Source organism: Silene latifolia, chromosome Y (assembly GCF_048544455.1).
Source record: "Silene latifolia isolate original U9 population chromosome Y, ASM4854445v1, whole genome shotgun sequence".
In the NCBI taxonomy this organism is placed as follows: Eukaryota; Viridiplantae; Streptophyta; class Magnoliopsida; order Caryophyllales; family Caryophyllaceae; genus Silene; species Silene latifolia.
The window spans coordinates 236,658,863-236,681,843 of NC_133538.1; the positions used below are offsets into that span (position 1 = coordinate 236,658,863).

Below are 22,981 nucleotides of genomic sequence, written 5' to 3' on the forward strand. Positions count from 1 at the left end.
TAAGTTCGATTCGATCCTATAAGTTCGATTCGATTTAGTTCGGATCATATAAGTTCGATTCAGATCCTATAAGTTCGATTAAGTTCGATCTTATAAGTTCGATTAAGTTCGAGATCCTATAAGTTCGATTCGAGATCCTATAAGTTCGATTCGATTCGATTCGAGATCTTATAAGTTCGATTCGATTCGAATCTTATAAGTTTCAGTCCAAAAGAACAGGGCCTTACTTAGAACATTACATAAGCCAATGACTTTTTTGTAACCTCCCCAAACAGTATTAAGTTTAAGGTCCTGTTCTTTTGGACTGAAACTTATCCGATCTGAACCCGAACTAAACTTATAAGATCCGAATCAAACTCGAATCGAACTTATAGGATCTCGAATCAACTTATTGAATCTCAATCGAATCGAACTTATAGGATCTCGAATCAACTTATAGATCTGAACTTAACTTAACTTAACTTATAGGATTTGAAGTTAACTTAAATTAAGTGAGGTATAGGATCCGAATCGAACTTATAGGATCTCGAATCGAATCGAACTTATAGGATCTCGAATCGAACTTATAAGATCTCGAATCGAATTGAACTTATAGGATCTCGAACTCGAATCGAACTTATAGAATCTGAATCAACTTATAGGATCTCGAATTGAATCGAATCGAATCAACTTATAAGATCTGAAATGAACTTATATTAAGTAACTTTAAGTCCAAAAGAACAGGGCCTAAGTAGCACGCAATTTGGCGATTACAATTGAATTTTTGATGCATAAAACAACAATTCTTTTTATGTTGTACTCCAAATATTGAAACTACATAGTCCGAAAAAAACCATCACGAAAACCATCATACCGTTAATAATTCGATTTAACTAATGAATCATTAGAGCCTAATAATCTCTGTAGAATAAGGGCGATGATAATTTAAACCATTTTGAAAAGCCGAAAAAATTTATCGTCTAGCAATTCGTCAAACATTTATAATTCGAAGATGAAAATTTATTGGTCTAGCAAATCATTGGAAAATAACCCGACAATTTTTTTTTTTTTTTTTTTTTGATAAAAGGCGGGATTAACCCAGAGACCTACAGCGAGTAGAGTCCCAAAACAGAGAGCGACAAAACTAGGATTACAAAATCAAACACAAAAACAACATCCTAATCAAGTTATTCGGCTCTAAGACCTTTGTCCCTTCCACGACCTTAAAGATTTCCAATTGTTCATCCGAACTTCTAACAAGTACGACATCTTGTCTTTCCAAGCTTTACACCACATCCCCATCCTTAACACCACTTTGTCCGACATACATCTCCAGTTTGGCGCTTTGTTTTTGATAAGATTGGTAACGTAATCGTCTGCCTTTTCCATTCCAATCTCGTGAATAAATAGTACAGTAGAGTTTAGGGTTACAAACTGAGACGGGCTCATGGACTCGTAACTAATAACATAATATAACTCGTCTAGCTACTCTATTACCTCCCCCCCCGCCCCTCCCCTCAAGTTGGAGCATACGGATTGAGAATGCCCAACTTGCTAACCAAGGATACAAACTGATTAACACCAAGAGACTTGGTGAGTACATCGGCTAATTGAACTTTAGTAGACACATGAGACAGAATGATCAAACCGGACTGAATGGCATCGCGAACAAAATGACAATCCACTTCAATATGTTTAGTGCGCTCATGGAACACTGGATTCTGGGCAATATGAAGAGCAGACTGGCTATCACTGAAGAGCGAAACCGGTGCTGCATGAGACACGCCCAAATCATTTAACAACCCTTTAAGCCATTTAATTTCACAGGTAATAGCACGAAGTGCACGATACTCAGCCTCAGACGATGATAGTGACACCGTAGGCTGTTTCTTGGTTTTCCAAGAGATGGGAGAATTGCCCAAAAAAACAAACCAACCAGTTACGGAACACCGAGTCAACGGACACTTAGCATAATCGGAATCGCACCAACCTGTAAGCATGAAGTCCGAACTCGACGGCAGCAATATTCCTTGACCAGGTGTACCCTTTAAATAACGAACCGTACGTAGCGCAGCATTCCAATAATCCTGTTGTGGTGCAGTCATGAATTGAGACAACAAGTGGACCGTGTAGGACAAATCTGGCCGAGTCACAGCGAGGTAAACTAGACGGCCCACAAGACGGCGATATGACTCGGGATTTGCGAGAGGTGGACTGGCACTATTACCGAGATGGTGATGTTGCTCAAGAGGAGTAGGGGCCGGTTTACACCCAAGAAGACCGACCTCAGAGATAATGTCTAGAGCATACTTACGTTGACACAAGAAGAGACCATCCTTATTTCGAGCCACCTCAAGGCCCAAGAAATACTTCAATTCACCCAAGTCTTTCATATGAAAGCATTTATGGAGGTAGTCTTTAAATGCAACAAGAGCAGGTAAGTCATTACCGGATACAAGTAAATCGTCAACATAAACCAGAACATGAAGATGAGCTGAGCCACGCACAAGGGTGAATAATGAGTAGTCATGATAACTTTGAATGAAACCATACCTCTTAAGAGCCTCCCCAAGCTTGGCAAACCAACAACGGGGTGCTTGCTTGAGACCGTACAACGACTTTTTCAACTTACACACCTGGCCAACAGAAGATTTGAATCCCGGAGGGAAACGCATATAGACCTCCTCTTCCAAGTCACCATGGAGGAAGGCATTATGAACATCCATTTGGTGGAGATGCCAATGCTTAGCCGAAGCAATAGAGAGGAAAGTACGCACCGTCGTCATTTTAGCTACAGGGGCAAATGTTTCCTCATCATCCACGCCTTCAGTTTGATGGTTACCAAAGACAACTAAGCGCGCCTTCACACGCTCAATCGAAGAATCAGACTTATACTTAATCTTGTACAACCATTTGCTCCCAAGGGCTTTCTTGCCCGGAGGCAGACTGGTAACAGTCCATGTACCATTATCAATAAGAGCTTTCATTTCGGCCTGCATGGCTTGTCGCCACCCTTCATGTTTCACAGCCTCCTTAAAATGCCGAGGCTCCGTATGAGTTAATAAAGCTGCCAAGTATGAACGATGGGGAGACGAAAATTTCTGACAAGAAATATAATTAGCTAAAGGTTAGGGAGTACCTGAGGTAGACGATGACACATGAAGAGAGGAGGCACTAGACGGATTACTATCATCACTGTCTTCATCAGAGAAGTCAACAATGTAGTCTTGAAGAGACTTAGACGGAATCTTGACACGCTGACCACGACCCAAGACTGGCGGAGGGGAGGGACTACCCGCGGCTGTATCCGCCGTAGTGGAGGGGGTAGTGACAGTAGTGGTGGGCGTGGTGGCCGTGGGGGAACCCGGAGGAGTGGTGGGTGCCGAGGGAGTAGGTGGTTCATCCGGAGGATCGACCGATTCATCCCAACTACAAATAATATCATCAGAAACATGCGGAAGCAGATCAACTCCCGGGTTCGAAGCAGTAGCAGTAGCAATAAAAGGAAATTGATCTTCGTAAAATTTCACATCTCGGGATACAAAGAATTCTAATTTCTCAAGATCATAGAGGTACCAACCTTTTTGTCCAACCGGATATCCCATAAAAGCACACTTACGACTCCGACTAGCAAACTTATCACCTTTAGAACGTTGATTATGCGCAAAACAAAGGGACCCAAAGACCCGTAAAATATCATAGTTAGGAGGTTTGTCGAATATTTTCTCATACGGTGTCAAACCGTCCAACAATCGTGATGGGGTACGTTGATAACATATGCAGCAGCCAGGGCACATTCTCCACAAAATTTGATGGGTATCCCCCTGAAACCGTAGGGCACGAGCTATGTTTAGTATATGTTGGTGTTTTCGTTCCACTCGGCCATTCTGTTGGGGAGTACCCATACAAGAAGATTGAAACAGTATCCCTTGTTTAGCAAAGTGTGGTTTTAAAGTGTGGAATTCAGTGCCGTTATCACTCCGGATAAATTTAATATCAGCTGAAAAATAACGTTTAATCATGGCAATAAATAATAAAAATTTATCGTACACTTCGGTTTTTGTATTCAGCAAATAAAGCCACACTCCCCTAGAGAAATCATCGACTAATGTCAAAAAATAACGTGCCCCAGACATCGAAGGCACATCATACAGTCCCCATAAATCACAGTGAATTAACTCAAAAGCACGAGAACTTTTATTAAAGCTTAAATTAAAACTGCTACGAATGTGCTTAGCCCGATGACAAACCTCACACGGTTTTGACAAAGTTTGTTTGCTAGAACGAAGAAAAGGAAGTAATTTAACAACGGGCTCAGACGGATGACCCAATCTAGAATGCCATAAGTTCAAAGAGGTTGTAGCCGACACACTGCTCACGGTTTCCAAGTCATCTTTGAGATAGTAAAATCCGTCTAGTCGCTCACCCGTGTCAATCGTCTCCCTCGTATCTCGGTCCTGTATTATACATAAAGAAGCATTTTTCAGAAACACGCAGTGCAAATCATCACATAATTGCGACGCCGAAATGAGATTACACTTTAATTGAGGCACAAATAAAACCGCATCGAGAGTAATGTTGGCCGAGACATGAACACGACCAATTTGTGAGGCTAAAATACGAGAACCATTAGGCAAGCCAACCTCTCGACTTGGGATAGTTGTTACATCAAATAGGAGTCCAAAAGTACCAGTAACATGATGAGAACAGCCAATATCGATAAGCCACTTACCGGATTGAGTGTGAGAAGAAGTGTCATAGACATTTACCAGAGATGCGGAAGCGGGTTTGGCCGAGTCACCTCCCGTAGTGCTGGAGGTTACGGCATTAGAAGTAGCAGGCCGTGTCCCATCACCACGGTTGCTGGTATCATCTCGGGAACGAGACCCACCGGGCTTCCCTCCACCCCGAGGCTTCCCTGTTTTAGGATCACGAGAAGTCGGTTTTTGCAAGCCCTTCAATTCGTACCACCAATCCGGAATTTCATCCATTAAATCGAAGCACATGCTTCGATCATGACTTTTGCGATTACATTGATTGCAATGTAATTGTTGTCATTCCGTCCGAGTCATGAGGGAAGGATCTTTGGGAGGAGGCCGAGACTCATACGGACGACGGGACTGAATATTAAAGGTAGCAACTTTAGGAGCAGGTTCGGTTGCACGATCCAGACCACGGACCCTTTCCTCCTGAGACACCATGTGAAACACCCTAGCTACAGAAGGCAGGGGAGTTTGCGCTAAAATGACAGAACGGAGGGACGCATACGGACCAGGTAATAAGCCAAGAAGAAATTGGTGAAGCCGGTCAAATTCACGGCGAGCAGAGTGACGCGTGCCACTCGTGCAATTGACACAACAGTCACACGATATAATAGGTTCAAGTGTGTCAAGATCGTCCCATAATTGACACAATTTTCCGTAATAAATAGCAACAGACATACCTTCGGTCTGTCGAGATTCTTGGAGTCCGGCCTTGACCTGCTGAATTCGGGAACCATCAACAACCCCGAACCGCTCATGGACATCATCCCATAACTTCTTCGCATTCTTATATTTAGGTAATAGAGCACGGACCTCCGGAGAGATCGTGTGAGACAACCAGGCCACCAGCATCGACTGAATTGTTTCCCAGTCATCAGTCGTGCAAGGTGGCTTAGGGTCGTTGATAGTACCATTAACAAATACAAATTTCCGTCGATATTTGAGCGCAACGGTGACATCGTGAGCTCAATCGTCAAAATTGGTGAGGGAAAGGCGAGTAGGTGTGATCGAATCGCCAGGACGGTCCTGAGGACCGAGATAATATGGAGAATAAACATCAATTTTAGAGCCAGAGCCTTCGGGAGAACCGTCACCGTTGGTCATGACGGCTAGGTTAAAATGTTTTATGATTTTAATTTTGTTATTTTAGAGAACACTGATACCATGATAAGATTGGTAACGTAATCGTCTGCCTTTTCCATTCCAATCTCGTGAATAAATAGTACAGTAGAGTTTAGGGTTACAAACTGAGACGGGCTCATGAACTCGTAACTAATAACATAATATAACCCGTCTAGCTACTCTATTAGTTTTCAAAAATACTTTCATTCCTCACTTCCCAAATAAGGGTCACTATAGCAACGAACATCATCTCCCAAATCCGTTTCTCAAATCCAGAAAAAGGGGAGTCATTCCACCATAGAAAAGCCGCCTCAATATTCAGTGGGCAAGTCCACTTCATATTCCAATCATCACAGCAATCCATCCAAAGCTTCCAAGAGTATTGACAATGCAAGAATAGATGATTAGGAGTTTCCAAAACCTCTCGGCAAAAGACACAGTTCATCTCATCCCAGGAAAGCGTCTTCCACTTCAAAATCCGATCTTTTGTATTTACTCGCTTCCACAAGATAGCCCAGAGAATAATTCCATATCGCGGTGGGGCAAGGTTTTTCCAAATTTGCGTGAACCACTGTTTCCGCTCCACATCTGCATATTTTAGATTATAAAAAGCATCAACAGAAGATTTAGCTGTGTACTCGTCTACCTTGCCAAATTCCCAGTACACACGATCCACATCATTTGGAAGCAGTTTAAAGTCCTCAATTAGCAACCTCAAAAGATCCACCAGGCCCAGTTCCCATTGGAATAAACCCCTCCTCCAAGTTAGCTGCCATTGCCACACGTCAACCTGCCAACAATCCAGGTCCGCAATGTACTCGTTTTTCTGGTTGGAGACACTAAACAAACGCAGAAACCGATCCTTGAGAGATGATTCCCCGAGCCACTTATCTTCCCAGAACCGGATTTTAGACCCCGCTCCCACTCGGATTTTTGTACCTTGCGCCAGGACCTCAGCAATAATGGAGTCCCACGACCTCACAGAGCAATGAATAACCCGACAAATATATGACAGAGATCGAAAGAAACCGGGATTTGATTTAGTGAGCAATGAATGAAATAATGTCTAAAGTGGTATACAGTTGTAATAAATTGTGAAAGGATTTGAATAATATGCTATCTACTTGAATGCAGAGAACTCGACAACGGGAACTGGTATGAAGCACCACTATGGCAAGATGGCATTATGATCCTTCAAATAAATAAAAAAAATTAAATAGGGAGAAAAACTTACAGGAGATTGTTAAGAAATGTTTAACAGGGAGAGAATCTTGATAGATGAGAACATTGGCAGCGGAAAGAGGACACATTGCTAGTTTTTGGGAAGAAAATATATACTACTCATTCAATTAGGATGACGGCTGACGAAATGATGCATCTCTGTGATGCGAATATGAAGTCAACAAGTACTTCAAAATTGACTACAAAATTCATAATTAAAACAGCCTCATAAAACAACCTGAAAGAAACATGAATAACCTGAGATATTTATCTTACTAAGTTAAAGAATTTTACCACTTAATAATTGGAATAAAACATCATCAATTAATTCCAAGGGTTACATTTGGCTACGAACTTCATAATTAAAGCAGTTGTAACCAAATTGCAAGTAGTAATCGTCTCCAATGTATATATGCAATACCAAATTACTCAATTAGTTTGATTTATCAAAACATACATTAATATTATTCCAAAAATTTGAAAACAATACGGAGTAATACAAAAGCGACCAAAGAATCGATAATTAAAATAAACCATAAATTAAATTCCCTTTTGAGGGAACCAGAAACCAAAATGCATGAAGATAAATAGCAAGATAGTGATACAATCATACCTAAAAAACCTTGAAATTACCAATCGATTGAATTGCTAATTAAGAAGAATCGCTCTCGTCTTAACCAAAGGCCTAAATAAACATTCTAATACTTCCTCGAGTTGTTCAATTTCAGAGTCCAATATCACCATTTGGTTCCTGATAATGTCGATGTGAACTCTTGTTTTCTTTCAGAGTAGCGTCAACAACATCAAATCCGCTAGTTTGTGCCAGTGATTCTTCTGAATTAATTTGCTGACCATTGACCAAGTTTTCCTAGATTGCGATTTTGTACCACTTATGTAAGTCAACAAGGACGTAAAGATATCCACCGTTATTCCCTGAACATCGATCATAAAGTACTCGGACACATTTGTCTCGTTACACTTGTCAGAGTCCTTGATATTTTTCAAGCACTTCTTGACGATTTTCTTGATGGTCTTTCTTGCCTTGAGGTATTCAGTGACTTCACTAGTGATGTCTAGTTCACCACTTCACCTTCTGCGGAGCACGAATTGGATGTCTTGAACCTGGTCTTTCGATTGTACCTGTAGATCTCTTGATGTGCTGCAGATGTCAAGAAGCATAAGAGATTCATCCAACACTGCTTGGATTTATGACGATGGGGATTGTTGGCTTGAGGGAACCTGGACTTTTGAACCAAGGACCTTTAGATAAAGTCTATGTTGAGACCAATGGGGTGGTGGTACCCAAGGGTGTTCTGTTTCTGTTCTCTTTATCTTCGATATCTAAAGTGGGTATATCAGTATGAGGTTTATAAGCAGGTACCTTATCAGAAGCCGGTCCATTGACAGCAGGGTATTTGTAATTACTTGAATGCCAGAAAGGGTGCCATTTTCATCACTGATGCTTAGCCGACCACTTGAGTTGAGTGTCAGATATAGGGTTAGTACGAACGAATAAGGTCTTCAGAAGAAACTTCTTCACTTTCCAATCAAATCAAAGAGCCATACCTCAAAAATAAGGATCTCAACAAAGATGATTTAAAGCAAACAAAGCTTCAAATCGAAAACATTCAGTCAGTTTCCGAGTTGAACTTCTAATGCTTCTATCATATTCTATTTTTTCAGGTGATGTCAATGCTCCAAAATTCTAAGTTTTTGCTTATCTGCAGGACTAAGTTGCTTACTCGCTGTAGATTTGGCTGCATCTTCGTATTAATTGACACTAGAACTCTTGAGGATAACGACCTCTCTCTTGATATTCAATTATGGGTATCTAACCCTGCTGGGTATCATACTTTCTCAGTACAACTTGTGTGCTGTTGGTTCGCTGATGGGATGAAATTTAGACGGCAAACTCACAGAGCGTGCACCCAAGCTAAGCTATATAGATCAAAGCAGGAAACCTTCTTTTGATCAATTTAAATAGTCATGGAATCCTTATAACTAGATTAATATAAACATACTCAAATGCCAACTCAAGTGTCTCCATTATGTCTTGATAGAGTCAAAAGTGTCGAGTCAATAAGGCCTTATTAGGCCTAGTTTGTTCAATTTAAGGGTCTTTTTGTCGGAATAATGAGTTAGTCTTCCCGTCCCATTGATTTTCGTGATTAATGAGCTTAAATGTATGTGTGGAGCATTGTTTTGAGAGGAGAGTCCGGAATCCCGAGCAAGAGCCTCTAGCCACACTCGTAAGAGTGTAAGCAAGCAATCAAGTGAACACGACTATACACGAGCTAATATAGGAGTTAACATCCCTTGGTGAAAGGCGTGGAGGCTAAGTGATGAAGAGATCGTGAAAAGGAAGAACAATTTTGGAGCGGAGATCAGTCCAGGACGCAGCCTGCGTCGTATGACGCAGGCCTGCGGTGGATGACGCAGCCTGCGTCCTCCTCGGCCTTGAAGAATTGATCCACCGTCCTTAATCATTTTGGTTGAAGCCCAAAACCATGTTTAACCTAGATGAGGGTGCAGCCCTATATATAGTTCATGTTTTGAAGATCTAAAAAATCATCTTATTATTGAATAATCTCAAAAACTTGTATGAGAAGAGAACTTAGTATTTGGGTGAAAGTTGTAATCTTTTGTTGAATTTTGATGTCAATCTTTCCATTTACCTTGGATTCATCTTTGGTTATAGAAGGCTAGACCTTTTTCCTGGTGTAATATGGTGAGACACTACTTTCCTTAATTTTGTAAGAACCTCTTAATCTTTCCTCAATAATTCACTACGCCAAAGCTGGCAATCAATAAGGAGCGTATCACAACGATTTATTGCATTTAATAACGATACTTAGATTACCGTTTTTCAAATATTGGCGAAAACCTAGACCGCGCTAATAGGAATAACGATTTCCCTCGAAAACCGTTGTTATTATAATTTGACAACGACTGCTTAACAAACCGTTGTCAAAAACTTTTAACGGTTTCCAAAAACTCGTTATAGAATCACTATTATCAACGGTTGTTAGAAAACCATTACCAGTTTAAGATATCGACATTTCGAAAACCGTTGCTAAATTAACACCAACAATGGTTTTTGTTACCCGTTGTTATGTTATAGCTACGGATTTTTTGTAACCATTATTATTTTCTATTATGAAATAACGGTTTTTCAATTCAACCGTTGTCAGTATTTGATTAGATTTTTCAGTTTGACTACTGCATTCAAAACTTTATCAGAACTTTAATAAATATTCAATTTGACCAATAATATTCAGTTTGGCCAAAATAATTCTATAAATATGTCTTCACAATGTTTTAGGTCAAATTCTAAATTTCAAACATTTACTCTTTAATTTCTTTCTAAATTTCTCTCTAAAAAAAATATGGCTGGTGTATCGGAGCTACAATCACATTCTCGTTACGCACAGCCTTTTATTTATATTCTCCATGATCTCCCTGTTCATTATGGTGTGAATGGAAAGGGTTTAAACCCTAATTTTGGGTGGTTGACGCAAATGCTTCATGACTCCGGTTTCACCGCGGTTAAAAAAGTGTACCCTGTGTCTACAAACAAGCAAGGTTTTGTAGGCTTCGCTTTTATCGTGTTTGACGAAGCCAACTGCCATGATAGTTTTCGTCAGGCAAGAAAATTAGGGGCTAGATTTGGGGGGGAAGATGCGGGGAAAGAGGACTTCTATTCGGATGATAAGCAACAAGGCCCTTATCTATGGGTTGCGACTCATCTTGATCATCATCTGCTGAAACATTGCAGGAGGCATCACATTCTTGCCACCGTGCCTATGTCATGGGAGAGAGAGGCCATTCCACCTGCGCTTCCCGGTGATAATGAAGGGCCGATCTACCACTTGATCTATACCGAAATTCATAATGAGTATCCTAATACTTAATCAGATTCTAATAGTCAAGTCTTTAATTATTATCTAGCATTGTAAGTTGTATTTGGATTATGGTGGTGGTTTGAATTAAAGTTTAATTATTTATGTTTTTTGTTACGTTTTTTGTTACCTCATCCTATGTAATTCAGAGACAATATCACCAGAAAAATATCAAAATTTTATTATAATGACTTAGGTTTTTAGGAGTACATTAAAATATCAAGCGAAAGAAAAAAAATCGCATAAAACAAGCGTTGACAAACGTGAAAAAGCAAATGTGTAGTGTGGAGTTGAATGGAGGGAGTATGTTTTTTGTTACCCCATCCTCTGGAATTCAGAGACAATATCACCATATATGTCTCTTTCACCTTCAACCTAATCCACACAGTTGTTGTTGAAGGAAAGGTATATCTTTATACCTAACAACATACTCATATATGTATAATTTAATTTGTCATAAAATTAACTAATGATCTTATGCATGCAAACAAAAGATAAAATAGAGGAGAAATCATGTCCTTACATTGCAATATCGGTATATATGGGCACAAAAGAGTTCTCCTTCTCTTTTGTTCTTGAGCTATCCCTTAAATGGAAGAACAAAGAACCCAAGACCCAAGTATAGGATCTCTCCCAAGGCTTTATACCCAAAGCTTTCTCTTAATTAAAACCAATATTATGAAGACTAGATAATACTAATTTTGTGAGAAAATTGAACCAAAATTTTTGGTCACCATTGTGACTAATGTCACGGTTTAGTGAAGAGGATAGGAAGAGTTTTTGTATGCTAAAACTTCCTTCTTTTCAGCATGTTAATTGAATGATGATAGCATATATAAATAGGCAAAATATTGGCAAAAGAATAAGAAAAGAAACCCCTTGGAATTCCTCCTTTGAAACCGTGTAAGTGGAGAAGGTAGAGGGTTTTTTTTTTTTTTTTTATTCTCTTCTATGTTTGGTACTATTGATAATATGGATTCCATATTACATTTGTCAATTTGTCAATATGTTACATGTCATATGTCACATAAATTTGTTATGTATTTTTAACATATTAAAAATCAACGTATTAATAAAAATACGTCATATACAAAAATTGACTTAGTAATTCATAATTACTTGTACCAAAATATTTTACCAATTATAAATCACAACAACTTGTATTTATAATTATTCATTCAATTTCAATTGTTTCCTTAAACAATAATTTCATCTGAGTAAAGATACAATTCGAATACTCAGACCGTATCTTATCTATATGAGACACGTAAATTTTACTTCCAAAATCGTCCGTCAATTTTCAAGTAATTTAATTAACTCGCAACATTATACGATTAATTAAATAATCAATTAAGAGTGTTGCCCTATAGGTATGACCTAGGGGATCAACTGATCACCACCGTCGCACGACAGTAATGTCAAACTCTAGTCAGCCAATCATTACCGATATGTGTGGACCAGTTGACAGTAAAAATACTTCCCAAATGTATTCTTTAAAATGAGATTTAATAATGATATTTGAATCATATGATCGCACTATTGTTGAGGACACATTTCCCAACAATCTCCCACTTGTCCTCGACAAGTGTGCGTCACCAATTCTCTTGTCCTATTACTATCTCCCACTCAATGCAAGGTGTCTTTCAGGTCGTACTTGCAAGTGATCATATCGTGAGTGGTTTCCTCGATCTGGAGAATAACTGATTGACCGGATTTATCCACCATGGATACATTCCGAGCGTGGCCACGCATTTCCAGTTCATTACTCCTCGAGTGGCCCTGAGATATTGTTATAACCCTGACAAAGGGGTGGACAATTCCTATCGCACTCATTCCCTTCGACTAGCCACAGCCATCATAACCCAAAATATGCCCATTTGACCCCATTTACGAAGGTCGTAGTAACACAAATCAAAGTTAATCTGAAACTGTGCCATCTTAGGTGAATAGTCTTTAGTCAAAAGAATTGACTCATTTGAATACTATAGCAGCTCTCGCCACGACCAGGCTATATAAATTTGCCAGAACTCTATAAGCGGTCATTAGGCCCGACAAGGTGTTCCTAACAATCTGCCTATGTGATCGACTAGTCATCTCACATGACTGTATGGCACTTGAACTTGCCATCAATCGCATCACACTCTAGTCACTTCGAGACGTCACCTCATACAAGTGACTATGGGCAAATACTATGTTAATCCGTGTTCACTTTAACGGGGTTCAATTGTCATCACAACCCGTTTGGATGTAACAAGGTATTAATTTAAGATAAAAGACAAATGTGATTATGAACATGAACAAAAACAACACTTTTATTTCATTTCAAAATCTAACATAGACTTGGTAAACGTTTAAGTCCCATGGACGTCATATGTCCATCATGTTTAGCCTGCGATAAAGGCTTGGTGAGCGGATCGGATATATTGTCATCCGTCCCAACCTTACAAATCGCAATTTCCTTTCTTTCTATGAAATCTCTTATTACATGAAATTTTCTAAGTACGTGTCTAGATTTATTACTAGACTTTGGCTCTTTAGCTTGGAAGATCGTCCCACTATTATCACAATAGAGAGTGATCGGATCATTGGCGGTAGGTACTACTTTTAGACCTTCCGTGAATTGCTTGATCCACATAGCTTCCTTAGCAGACCTCGATGCTTTGCAATGTACTCACCTCCGTTGTAGAATCCGCGGATTCTGACTTCTTTGAAGCTTCTCCAGCTTACGGCACCACCATTGAGCATAAAAACGAAACCAGCTTGTGATTTCATGTCATCTCTATCTGTTTGAAAACTTGAGTCCGTGTATCCAGTAACACGTAACTCAGTGTTTCCTCCAAACACTAGGATAGAGTCCTTAGTTCTTCTCAAGTACTTAAGGATGTTTTTGACGGCAATCCAGTGACTCTCACCTGGATTTCCTTGATATCTACTCGTCATACTCAAAGCATATGAGACATCAGGACGTGTGCATATCATGGCATACATGATAGATCCTACGGCGGAAGCATAAGGGATCTCATTCATGCGTTCAACATCATGGGGTTTGGAGGGAGATTGAGTCTTGCTCAATAACGTCCCGGTTACCATAGGTACCAAACCTCTTTTGGAATTTTCCATGCTGAATCGTCGAAGGATCTTATCAACATAAGACTCTTGACTTAGTGCCAATATCCTCTTGGATCTATCTCTATGGATCCGGATACCTAATATGCGTTGTGCTTCTCCTAAATCCTTCATTTGGAAATGGTTACCTAACCACTTCTTAACTGAAGACAACATTGGAATATCATTTCCAATGAGTAGTATGTCATCTACATACAAGATTAGGAACACAACATTGCTCCCATTGAATTTCATGTATAAACATGGTTCCTCAACACTTCGAGTGAAACCATTCTCTTTTATCACATGATTAAATCGATGATTCCAACTTCTTGATGCTTGCTTAAGACCATAAATGGATCTTTTAAGCTTGCACACCTTGTTAGGATTTTTAGAATCGACAAAACCTTCGGGTTGTATCATGTACACCTCCTCTTCTAAATGCCCATTTAGAAAAGCGGTTTTGACATCCATTTGCCATATTTCATAATCATGAAATGCGGCAATCGCTAACAAAATCCGTATGGATCTTAGCATGGCTACGGGGGCGAAGGTCTCATCATAATGGAGACCTTGGACTTGGGTAAATCCTTTTGCCACTAGCCTAGCTTTGTAGACATCATCATGTCCTTCTATGCCATTCTTGATTTTGAATATCCATTTGCATTGAAGGGGTCTTTCCCCTTTAGGCAAATCTACCAAGTCCCAAACTTGGTTTTCTAGCATAGAATCCATTTCGGATTGCATGGCTCCTAGCCATAAGGAAGAATTAGGACTAGAGATTGCGGCCTTGTAGGTGGCGGGTTCGTCACTTTCCAAAAGCAACACATCGAGCGTTCCATCTTCTTCGATAAGTCCCACATATCGATCGGGATGGCGTATAACACGACTCGTTCTTCTTAGTGGAGGAGGTACAACCGTGTTAGACGACGAAGGAACATCTTCTTGCGTCTCTTTCTCGGTTTGTGGCTCTTGAACTTCGTCAAGTTCAAAATTTCTCCCACTCTGTCTCTTAGAAATAAATTGACTTTCTAAGAAGACAGCCTCGCAAGACACAAACACTTTGTTTTCTTGAGGTTTGTAGAAGTAGTATCCTCGAGAATCCGAGGGGTAACCTACAAAGGTGCATTTTTCCGATCTTGGGGCAAGCTTGTTGTCATTCTTAGTTTTGACGTAAGCATCACATCCCCAAATCCTCATATAGGATATATTGGGAACCTTTCCCGTCCACATCTCATATGGAGTCTTTTCGGTGGATTTAGTGGGACTATTGTTCAAAGATCTAATTGCGGTTTGAATCGCAAATCCCCAAAACGAGTTCGGTAACTCGGTTTGACTCATCATGGATCGAACCATATCAAGTAGAGTTCGATTTCTCCTTTCGGCAACACCATTGAGTTGTGGTGTTCCAGGTGGAGAAAGTTGTGATATAATACCACAACCTTTCAAGTGTGAATCGAATTCAAGGCTAAGATATTCTCCACCACGATCGGAACGCAGTGCTTTTATCTTTTTGTCTAATTGGTTCTCTACTCTGTTTTGAAATTCCTTGAATTTCTCAAACGCTTCACTCTTATGTTTCATTAAATAGACATACCCATGTCTACTCAAGTCATCGGTGAAGGTTATAAAGTAGTCATAATTACCACGAGCAGTGATACTCATTGGTCCACATACATCGGTGTGTATGAGTCCCAATAGTTCACTAGCTCGTGTCCCTTTACCACTAAAAGGATTACGAGTCATTTTGCCCAAAGAGGCAATATTCGCATGTACCATATGATTGATAATCAAATGGTGTAATCACATTACTCGAAATTAATCTTTTGATGCGATTCTCGTTTATGTGACCTAATCGACAATGCCAAATGAACGCTTCACTTGGGTCACTTGATTTGAGTTTCTTTGACTGAATGTTATAAATATCATTAGTCGGATTTGAGGTCTCTAAAATGTAAATGCCATTTATAGAGGAAGCTTGGCCTATAACCAAGTCGTTCCTCGATATAGTACAACGATTGTTCTTAATGACAAAACAAAAACCGTCCATGTCCAGCATGGCGATTGAGATAATGTTTTTAGAGAGTGTAGGCACATAATAACAATTATGCAAATACAACTCAAATCCATTAGGCAAAGCTAGAACATAAGTTCCTTTGGATTCGGCCGCTACTCGAGCTCCATTTCCAAGGCGAAGATCCACATCTCCCTTGCTAAGCCTTTCCACATCTCTTAAACCCTGTAAATGATTACAAAGGTGAGAACCACAACCGGTATCCAGTACCCATGTCGTAGTGGAAGTATAATTTATATCAATAACATAAATTTCCTTAGGAATTTTACCTTTTGGAGTGATAACTCCTTCCCTTATATTTCGCAAATATACGGGACAATTCCTAAGCCAATGTCCCATGCCATAGCAATAATGGCACTCATCATTAACTTGCCTGAAGTTTTTGATTTTCCTTCCCTTCTTTTTGAACCTTTTGCCCTTTGAAGCAAGAGCTTGATTGCTTGAGCTCCCACTAGCTTTGGCATCTTTATCTTCCTGAGATAAAGATCCTACAGATTGTGTGAGGTAGTCTTCCTGAGACGTGCTCATACGAGATCTGGTAGTAGTGGGTGGTTTAGAAGAAGTGATGAAGTTAAGGTTTCCATCCGAACCTATCCCACAATGAATTTCTCTAGTTGTGTCGAAATCATTTTTGGAGCAAACGTCGTCAAAAACATTATGGTATGACTCAATAGTTATCGGTGCGGTAGCGTCAAAGGATTCATTGTAATGCACTACAATTACGGAGGAAAAGGAAATATTAACATTTGTCTTTTTAAATCATACTTGTAAATTAATTAACAAGATATGAACATTTATATAGTGACCTCTACCCAACTATTATAAATGATTCCAAGACCCAAATTCATATTAACTTAGGCACGGTATGGCCGATGAAACCCTCATCAATATAACTCGGTAGATTAACGTTTAATCGATTCTACTTTTAGAACTCTTGGTCGATAAAATTACTCTAATAATTATCTATAGCCCAAAACACATCCGACAAGGGCACGGTATGGCCGATGAAACCCTTATCGAAAAACTTTTGTTGAGTTCAATCCAAATTTCGAATAAATGTGTCCATGATCCAAATCCACATCAACTTAGGCACGGTATGGCCGATGAAACCTTCATTGACATGAACTCGGTGGATTAACACTCATCACCCACTTCCCCTACGTAACAAGGTTTGTACCCCGGTAGGGCCGAGTGCACTCCCTCGCGAAATAGGTTTTCATGGTTTCTACTATTTGGTAAGGCTATGTCTCAATTAATTGTTTTAGCGAGAGGTCATGCCAATTTATTATCTATCACGTTTTAAGTGAACTAAAGCGGTGAACTACGATAATTGTAATTGACACGGTCGAGGGACTCGATAAGAACGACAATGCATGTTTTAGTTATGGCGATTTAGCGATGCATGCGACATATAATAAAATGCAAAACATATAAAAAAAATCCTAGTATGGCCTTCCTAGAAATAGAAAACTGTTTAACTATTACATATTCGGAAACCAACTCCATTGGTCCCTTGAACTTCGGTTGTGGCCCGCATCTCGAGGTAACACCGTCTTTATGTATCGCCATCTTTAGGAAATCCGTCTTTAGGAACTCCGGAATGAATTAAAATTACATAATGAATTACATAATTCATATTATACATTTGTAACTATAATAAAATAAATCTATTAAATTACAAGACGGTGATACGAGATCACATTAAAAATTACAACCGAATCGATATTCCCATTCATTTCGGGTAATACCAATTAAAACTAAGGCCATACTAAGCAAAATTACATAATTCAAAAATTATATAAATAAAAGACATTCAACAATTGAAATATGCAGCATTATAATATGTATGAACATGCCCAATTTTATGCTAAATCGCCTTTAAATTTGCCAATATCATATATTACTCGGTTTTTACGGATTTGCGTGATTCAACATTTTACAATCACCAAAAATACATAAATTCATATTTATGCATAAGTTAATTACCCTAACTGTTTAGGACTCAAAATTTAGTCTTCACTAATAATTTGACCATAATTAACTCATATTTGTTCATAATGGACTTTAAAATTATAAAATAAGCTATAAACTTCAAATAAATCATAAAAATTTCAAATAAATTCAAAATTTGAAATTTAAACTCATGAACATTCTGGAAAAATACCATGACACTCATAATGTTCAAAAACTTAGGTTAAAAATTTCGAAAATTATCAGGAAAAACAATGTTGCGGTTTTATCGATTTAAACAAAATAATCATAAAATCATGAGAAAAATTATTTTCATCAACTTTTCAATTTTAGATCTGAAAAAGATAATAAAGAGCAACATGTGACGTTTTTCCTTAGTCATAGAGTATGTTTTAGCAATTTTCACTAATTAAGTCACTATTTATGCTATTTTTCTTCAAAAATCCATAAATCATGCATAAAGACTTCAATATAGCCAATTATTTTACACACATCTTGTAAAATTGCATGTGACAACATACTAAATTTATATGACCAGAATCGAAATTTAACTCATATTAACCTATTTTTTCACTTAAATCCGAATTTAATAATAAAAAATTCATTTTTCGAGCATAACAACTCATAAAATTATGAAAATTTCCAGATCATCTAATAATAATATATGTGAAAACATATCCAAAAAGAACTGGAAAATTCGAAGTTTAGCTAATTTTCGTCCAAAAATGGCATTTTTATCATAAAAATCACATTTTAATGCCAATATTATATATTATGAACAGTAAAATCCGTAAATTAACCAAAAATTCTAAAAATCATTTTAGGATCAGAAACTTATCATGCATGAATTAATTTCGTGATATATCATAATAACACAAATTTACAAGTTTTATATGTTAATCGTATAACTCGGAAAAACTATAACCGATTTGCATGCAAACAACCAAGCTCTGATACCAATTGAAGGAAAGGTATATCTTTATACCTAACAACATACTCATATATGTATAATTTAATTTGTCATAAAATTAACTAATGATCTTATGCATGCAAACAAAAGATAAAATAGAGGAGAAATCATGTCCTTACATTGCAATATCGGTATATATGGGCACAAAAGAGTTCTCCTTCTCTTTTGTTCTTGAGCTATCCCTTAAATGGAAGAACAAAGAACCCAAGACCCAAGTATAGGATCTCTCCCAAGGCTTTATACCCAAAGCTTTCTCTTAATTAAAACCAATATTATGAAGACTAGATAATACTAATTTTGTGAGAAAATTGAACCAAAATTTTTGGTCACCATTGTGACTAATGTCACGGTTTAGTGAAGAGGATAGGAAGAGTTTTTGTATGCTAAAACTTCCTTCTTTTCAGCATGTTAATTGAATGATGATAGCATATATAAATAGGCAAAATATTGGCAAAAGAATAAGAAAAGAAACCCCTTGGAATTCCTCCTTTGAAACCGTGTAAGTGGAGAAGGTAGAGGGTTTTTTTTTTTTTTTTTATTCTCTTCTATGTTTGGTACTATTGATAATATGGATTCCATATTACATTTGTCAATTTGTCAATATGTTACATGTCATATGTCACATAAATTTGTTATGTATTTTTAACATATTAAAAATCAACGTATTAATAAAAATACGTCATATACAAAAATTGACTTAGTAATTCATAATTACTTGTACCAAAATATTTTACCAATTATAAATCACAACAACTTGTATTTATAATTATTCATTCAATTTCAATTGTTTCCTTAAACAATAATTTCATCTGAGTAAAGATACAATTCGAATACTCAGACCGTATCTTATCTATATGAGACACGTAAATTTTACTTCCAAAATCGTCCGTCAATTTTCAAGTAATTTAATTAACTCGCAACATTATACGATTAATTAAATAATCAATTAAGAGTGTTGCCCTATAGGTATGACCTAGGGGATCAACTGATCACCACCGTCGCACGACAGTAATGTCAAACTCTAGTCAGCCAATCATTACCGATATGTGTGGACCAGTTGACAGTAAAAATACTTCCCAAATGTATTCTTTAAAATGAGATTTAATAATGATATTTGAATCATATGATCGCACTATTGTTGAGGACACATTTCCCAACAGTTGTCCCATTCCAACAACACTGTCCCTTGCTCGGCAATGCGACCTTGGCGGTGCAGAATCGGAAGTAGTAGGAGACGGTCAGATTCATTCGCAACCCATAAATATGTGCCTACCCGCTGATCATCGTGATCAAACCAGAGTATCAAAGAGTCATTGTTATAGAATGCCCGCTCAAGTTTGCGAGCCTGACGAAAGCATTCCCGCTCCTCACCCCCGCCAAACTCGATGAGGGCGCACCGCCCGAAGCCATCATGTGAATCATTGTCCGGGTAGATAGTTTGAACCAATTCAATCCGGTTAACCGAATCAAACCTATTAGCCAGTCAAGGCTATACAAGAGTATAGCCTTTCCATGCCCATCCTCTGTATACGGGAGATTGTGAATGATGCACGTAAAGGGTTTAGCGTACATAAATCTACTTGCGGGTCCTGCAGGAGGTTCATATGTGTTGGAGCTTGTGTCCTCCAGTTAGTGCGGATAACGTCATTGCACATACACTTGTACGGACAAGTGGGAGCTTGTTGGGGTTGGTGTCCTTAACAGTTAGTGCAAGGACTTATAAACCTCTAAAAGGATCAAAGGGCATACTTTGGTATTATTATCAGTTGATCCACGTTTATCAATAACGGTTGGCTTGCTAGATAAGTTTGACGTTATTGTCATACAGATGGCGGTGATCAACTGGTCCCTAAAAGTCACACCTATAGGATACGTTCGAGAGATGTGACGGTATGAAAATACTTGTCATGTAGATGCCAATATTGACTAACCAAGGATTAGTCCGAGTTATTTGACTAGTAATTAGTCAAATATGTGATGTTGAGATATTATATTTAATACGGATTAAATATCATGGGCTAAGGCGAATTAACCAGTTAATTCGTAAAATTAAATATAAGCGTTTTATATTTAATTAAATGTATATTGAATATAATTATACAATACTGTTTTGTCGGACACGTATTAATAATTCAGCTAACCCGTATTATTAGCTGATGCCTTAATTTCCGATAACCGATAACAGTTTATAATCAGACCGCGTCATATACATTTTAGCGATTTTGCGAACTGACCATGAGCCAAGACTAAAAGGAAGTGGAAGCCCACTTCCCTAGGTAGCCCATGGCCGGCCGAGTGAGAGGGAACAAAAGGGAGGGTTTCTCCTCCCTTCCGACCTAATCAAAACATTTGTAAAAATTTTAGGGTTTTGGAGACAGTTTCTCTCAAACCTAGATCTCACATCTCGAAAACCTCACATCGGTTCTCCCAATATTGCAAGGCAATCGGAGAACACCATCTAGCCAAGGGCATATCTCGGACAAGTCTTGGGTGCAACAATTAGGAGGGAATCTCGTTTGATTTCTCTCTTTACGCCGTGCATCATAAGGACCCGAGGTTATTTCTTGTTCCTTATCGTTTCTATTGTATTTATGTTTTATGACTATAATCACATGTTTAAATTTACGTTATAGTCCTAAATTTAAAGGGTAGTATACGGATATTAACCCACAAGTGGTATCAGAGCGAGGCCACGTGAATTTTTCATGTGTTTTTCATAAAACGCGTTTTGAAACGATGATTTTACTCGCTTTGAAAACCGTGCCTAGTATACACGGCGTTTTTTTAAAACCGTGTCATGTATTACACGGTAATTTCATGTTCTTTTTCGATTTGGTTTTTGCATATTGTTGTTTTATACAGAGATTATAACAATATGTCATGTTTTGTCAATTGTCAAATTTGTTTTAATGCTTTTTTGATCGAATTTGCAATTGATTTTGTCTTGAAATATGTTTTCACGAGGGTTTTGAATTTTCCAGAGACTTTTGCACTCGATCGACCAAGTTTTCAATCGATCGAGTGGCTTTTCTGTATATTTTTTTGCTCGATCGAGTCCCTGCTGTACTCGATCGACCCTGTTCCAAAACCTTTTGCTCGATCGAGTCCTTGCCGTACTCGATCGACCTGCTTTCAAAACCCCTCTGCTCGATCGAGTTGTCCTCGTACTCGATCGAAAGCAGATTTGTTGATATAGGTACTCGATCGACCTACAAAGTTAGTCGATCGAGTACTCCTGATGCATACCCCTCGATCGACTTGCGATTCGATCGATCGAGCCCTTTGTTCCTCGATCGAGCACTTGTGTCCCTGGATCGAGGATTTCATCTTTAACAGCTTTGAAAATTTGTTTCTTTTGATTTAAATTTTCTTTTGGCTTAGATATGTACTTTATACGGATATAGTACACTCGCTTAATAGTGAATTGATTCACTCACGTACCATATAGTTGTTTTAAAGCGTCTTTAAAATGACGGATTATAATGGATTAAAATTAAATGATAGAAGCGGTTTTATCACATGAATTTTAATCATTAAAAGGTGGTTTGGATAAATTTAACATAATTACGGAATTATGTCACGAATGAATTTGTTTTTAGTTGATGCATTTTTATTTATCGTTAATTTATGAATGCCGTGAATGCCTTTTAATTACGTATTTAATTTTTACAAACGGTTGTAACTTAGTGTGGCCTTAGTAGAACGTGTTACCGTAATGATGGAACACGGTCTTGGTTGTATTTTGAGATCTTGTATCTCCGTTTTGGATTTTTCACTTGTAATTACAGTTTTAATTAGATTGTAAATAGGTTTATATTTTGTAATTTTTGAGAAGACCAAAGATGGAGACCAGATGCTCACTCCCGCTACTTGGATC

General features: G+C 38.2%; 1 protein-coding gene and 1 long non-coding RNA gene across 2 annotated transcripts; both read right to left on the bottom strand.

The window, feature by feature from the left end:
• Positions 1-5,033: 5,033 nt before the first annotated feature.
• LOC141630300 (uncharacterized) lies at positions 5,034-5,594 on the bottom strand. The gene has a single exon (XM_074443139.1). The coding sequence runs from the start codon at positions 5,592-5,594 to the stop codon at positions 5,034-5,036; it is 561 nt and encodes a 186-aa protein (XP_074299240.1).
• A 10,395-nt stretch (positions 5,595-15,989) lies between these two features.
• Positions 15,990-19,501, bottom strand: LOC141627107 (uncharacterized). Its single transcript, XR_012536669.1, has 3 exons — positions 19,224-19,501; positions 16,433-16,876; positions 15,990-16,328 (listed from the first exon to the last, which is right to left on the bottom strand). It is a non-coding gene; the product is annotated as an uncharacterized LOC141627107 (long non-coding RNA).
• Between the last annotated feature and the right edge of the window lie 3,480 nt (positions 19,502-22,981).

What these genes read in the sequence shown, in the direction of transcription:
- LOC141630300 (XM_074443139.1), bottom strand. Translation starts at nt 5,594, where the DNA reads ATGCTGGTGGCCTGGTTGTCTCACACGATCTCTCCGGAGGTCCGTGCT.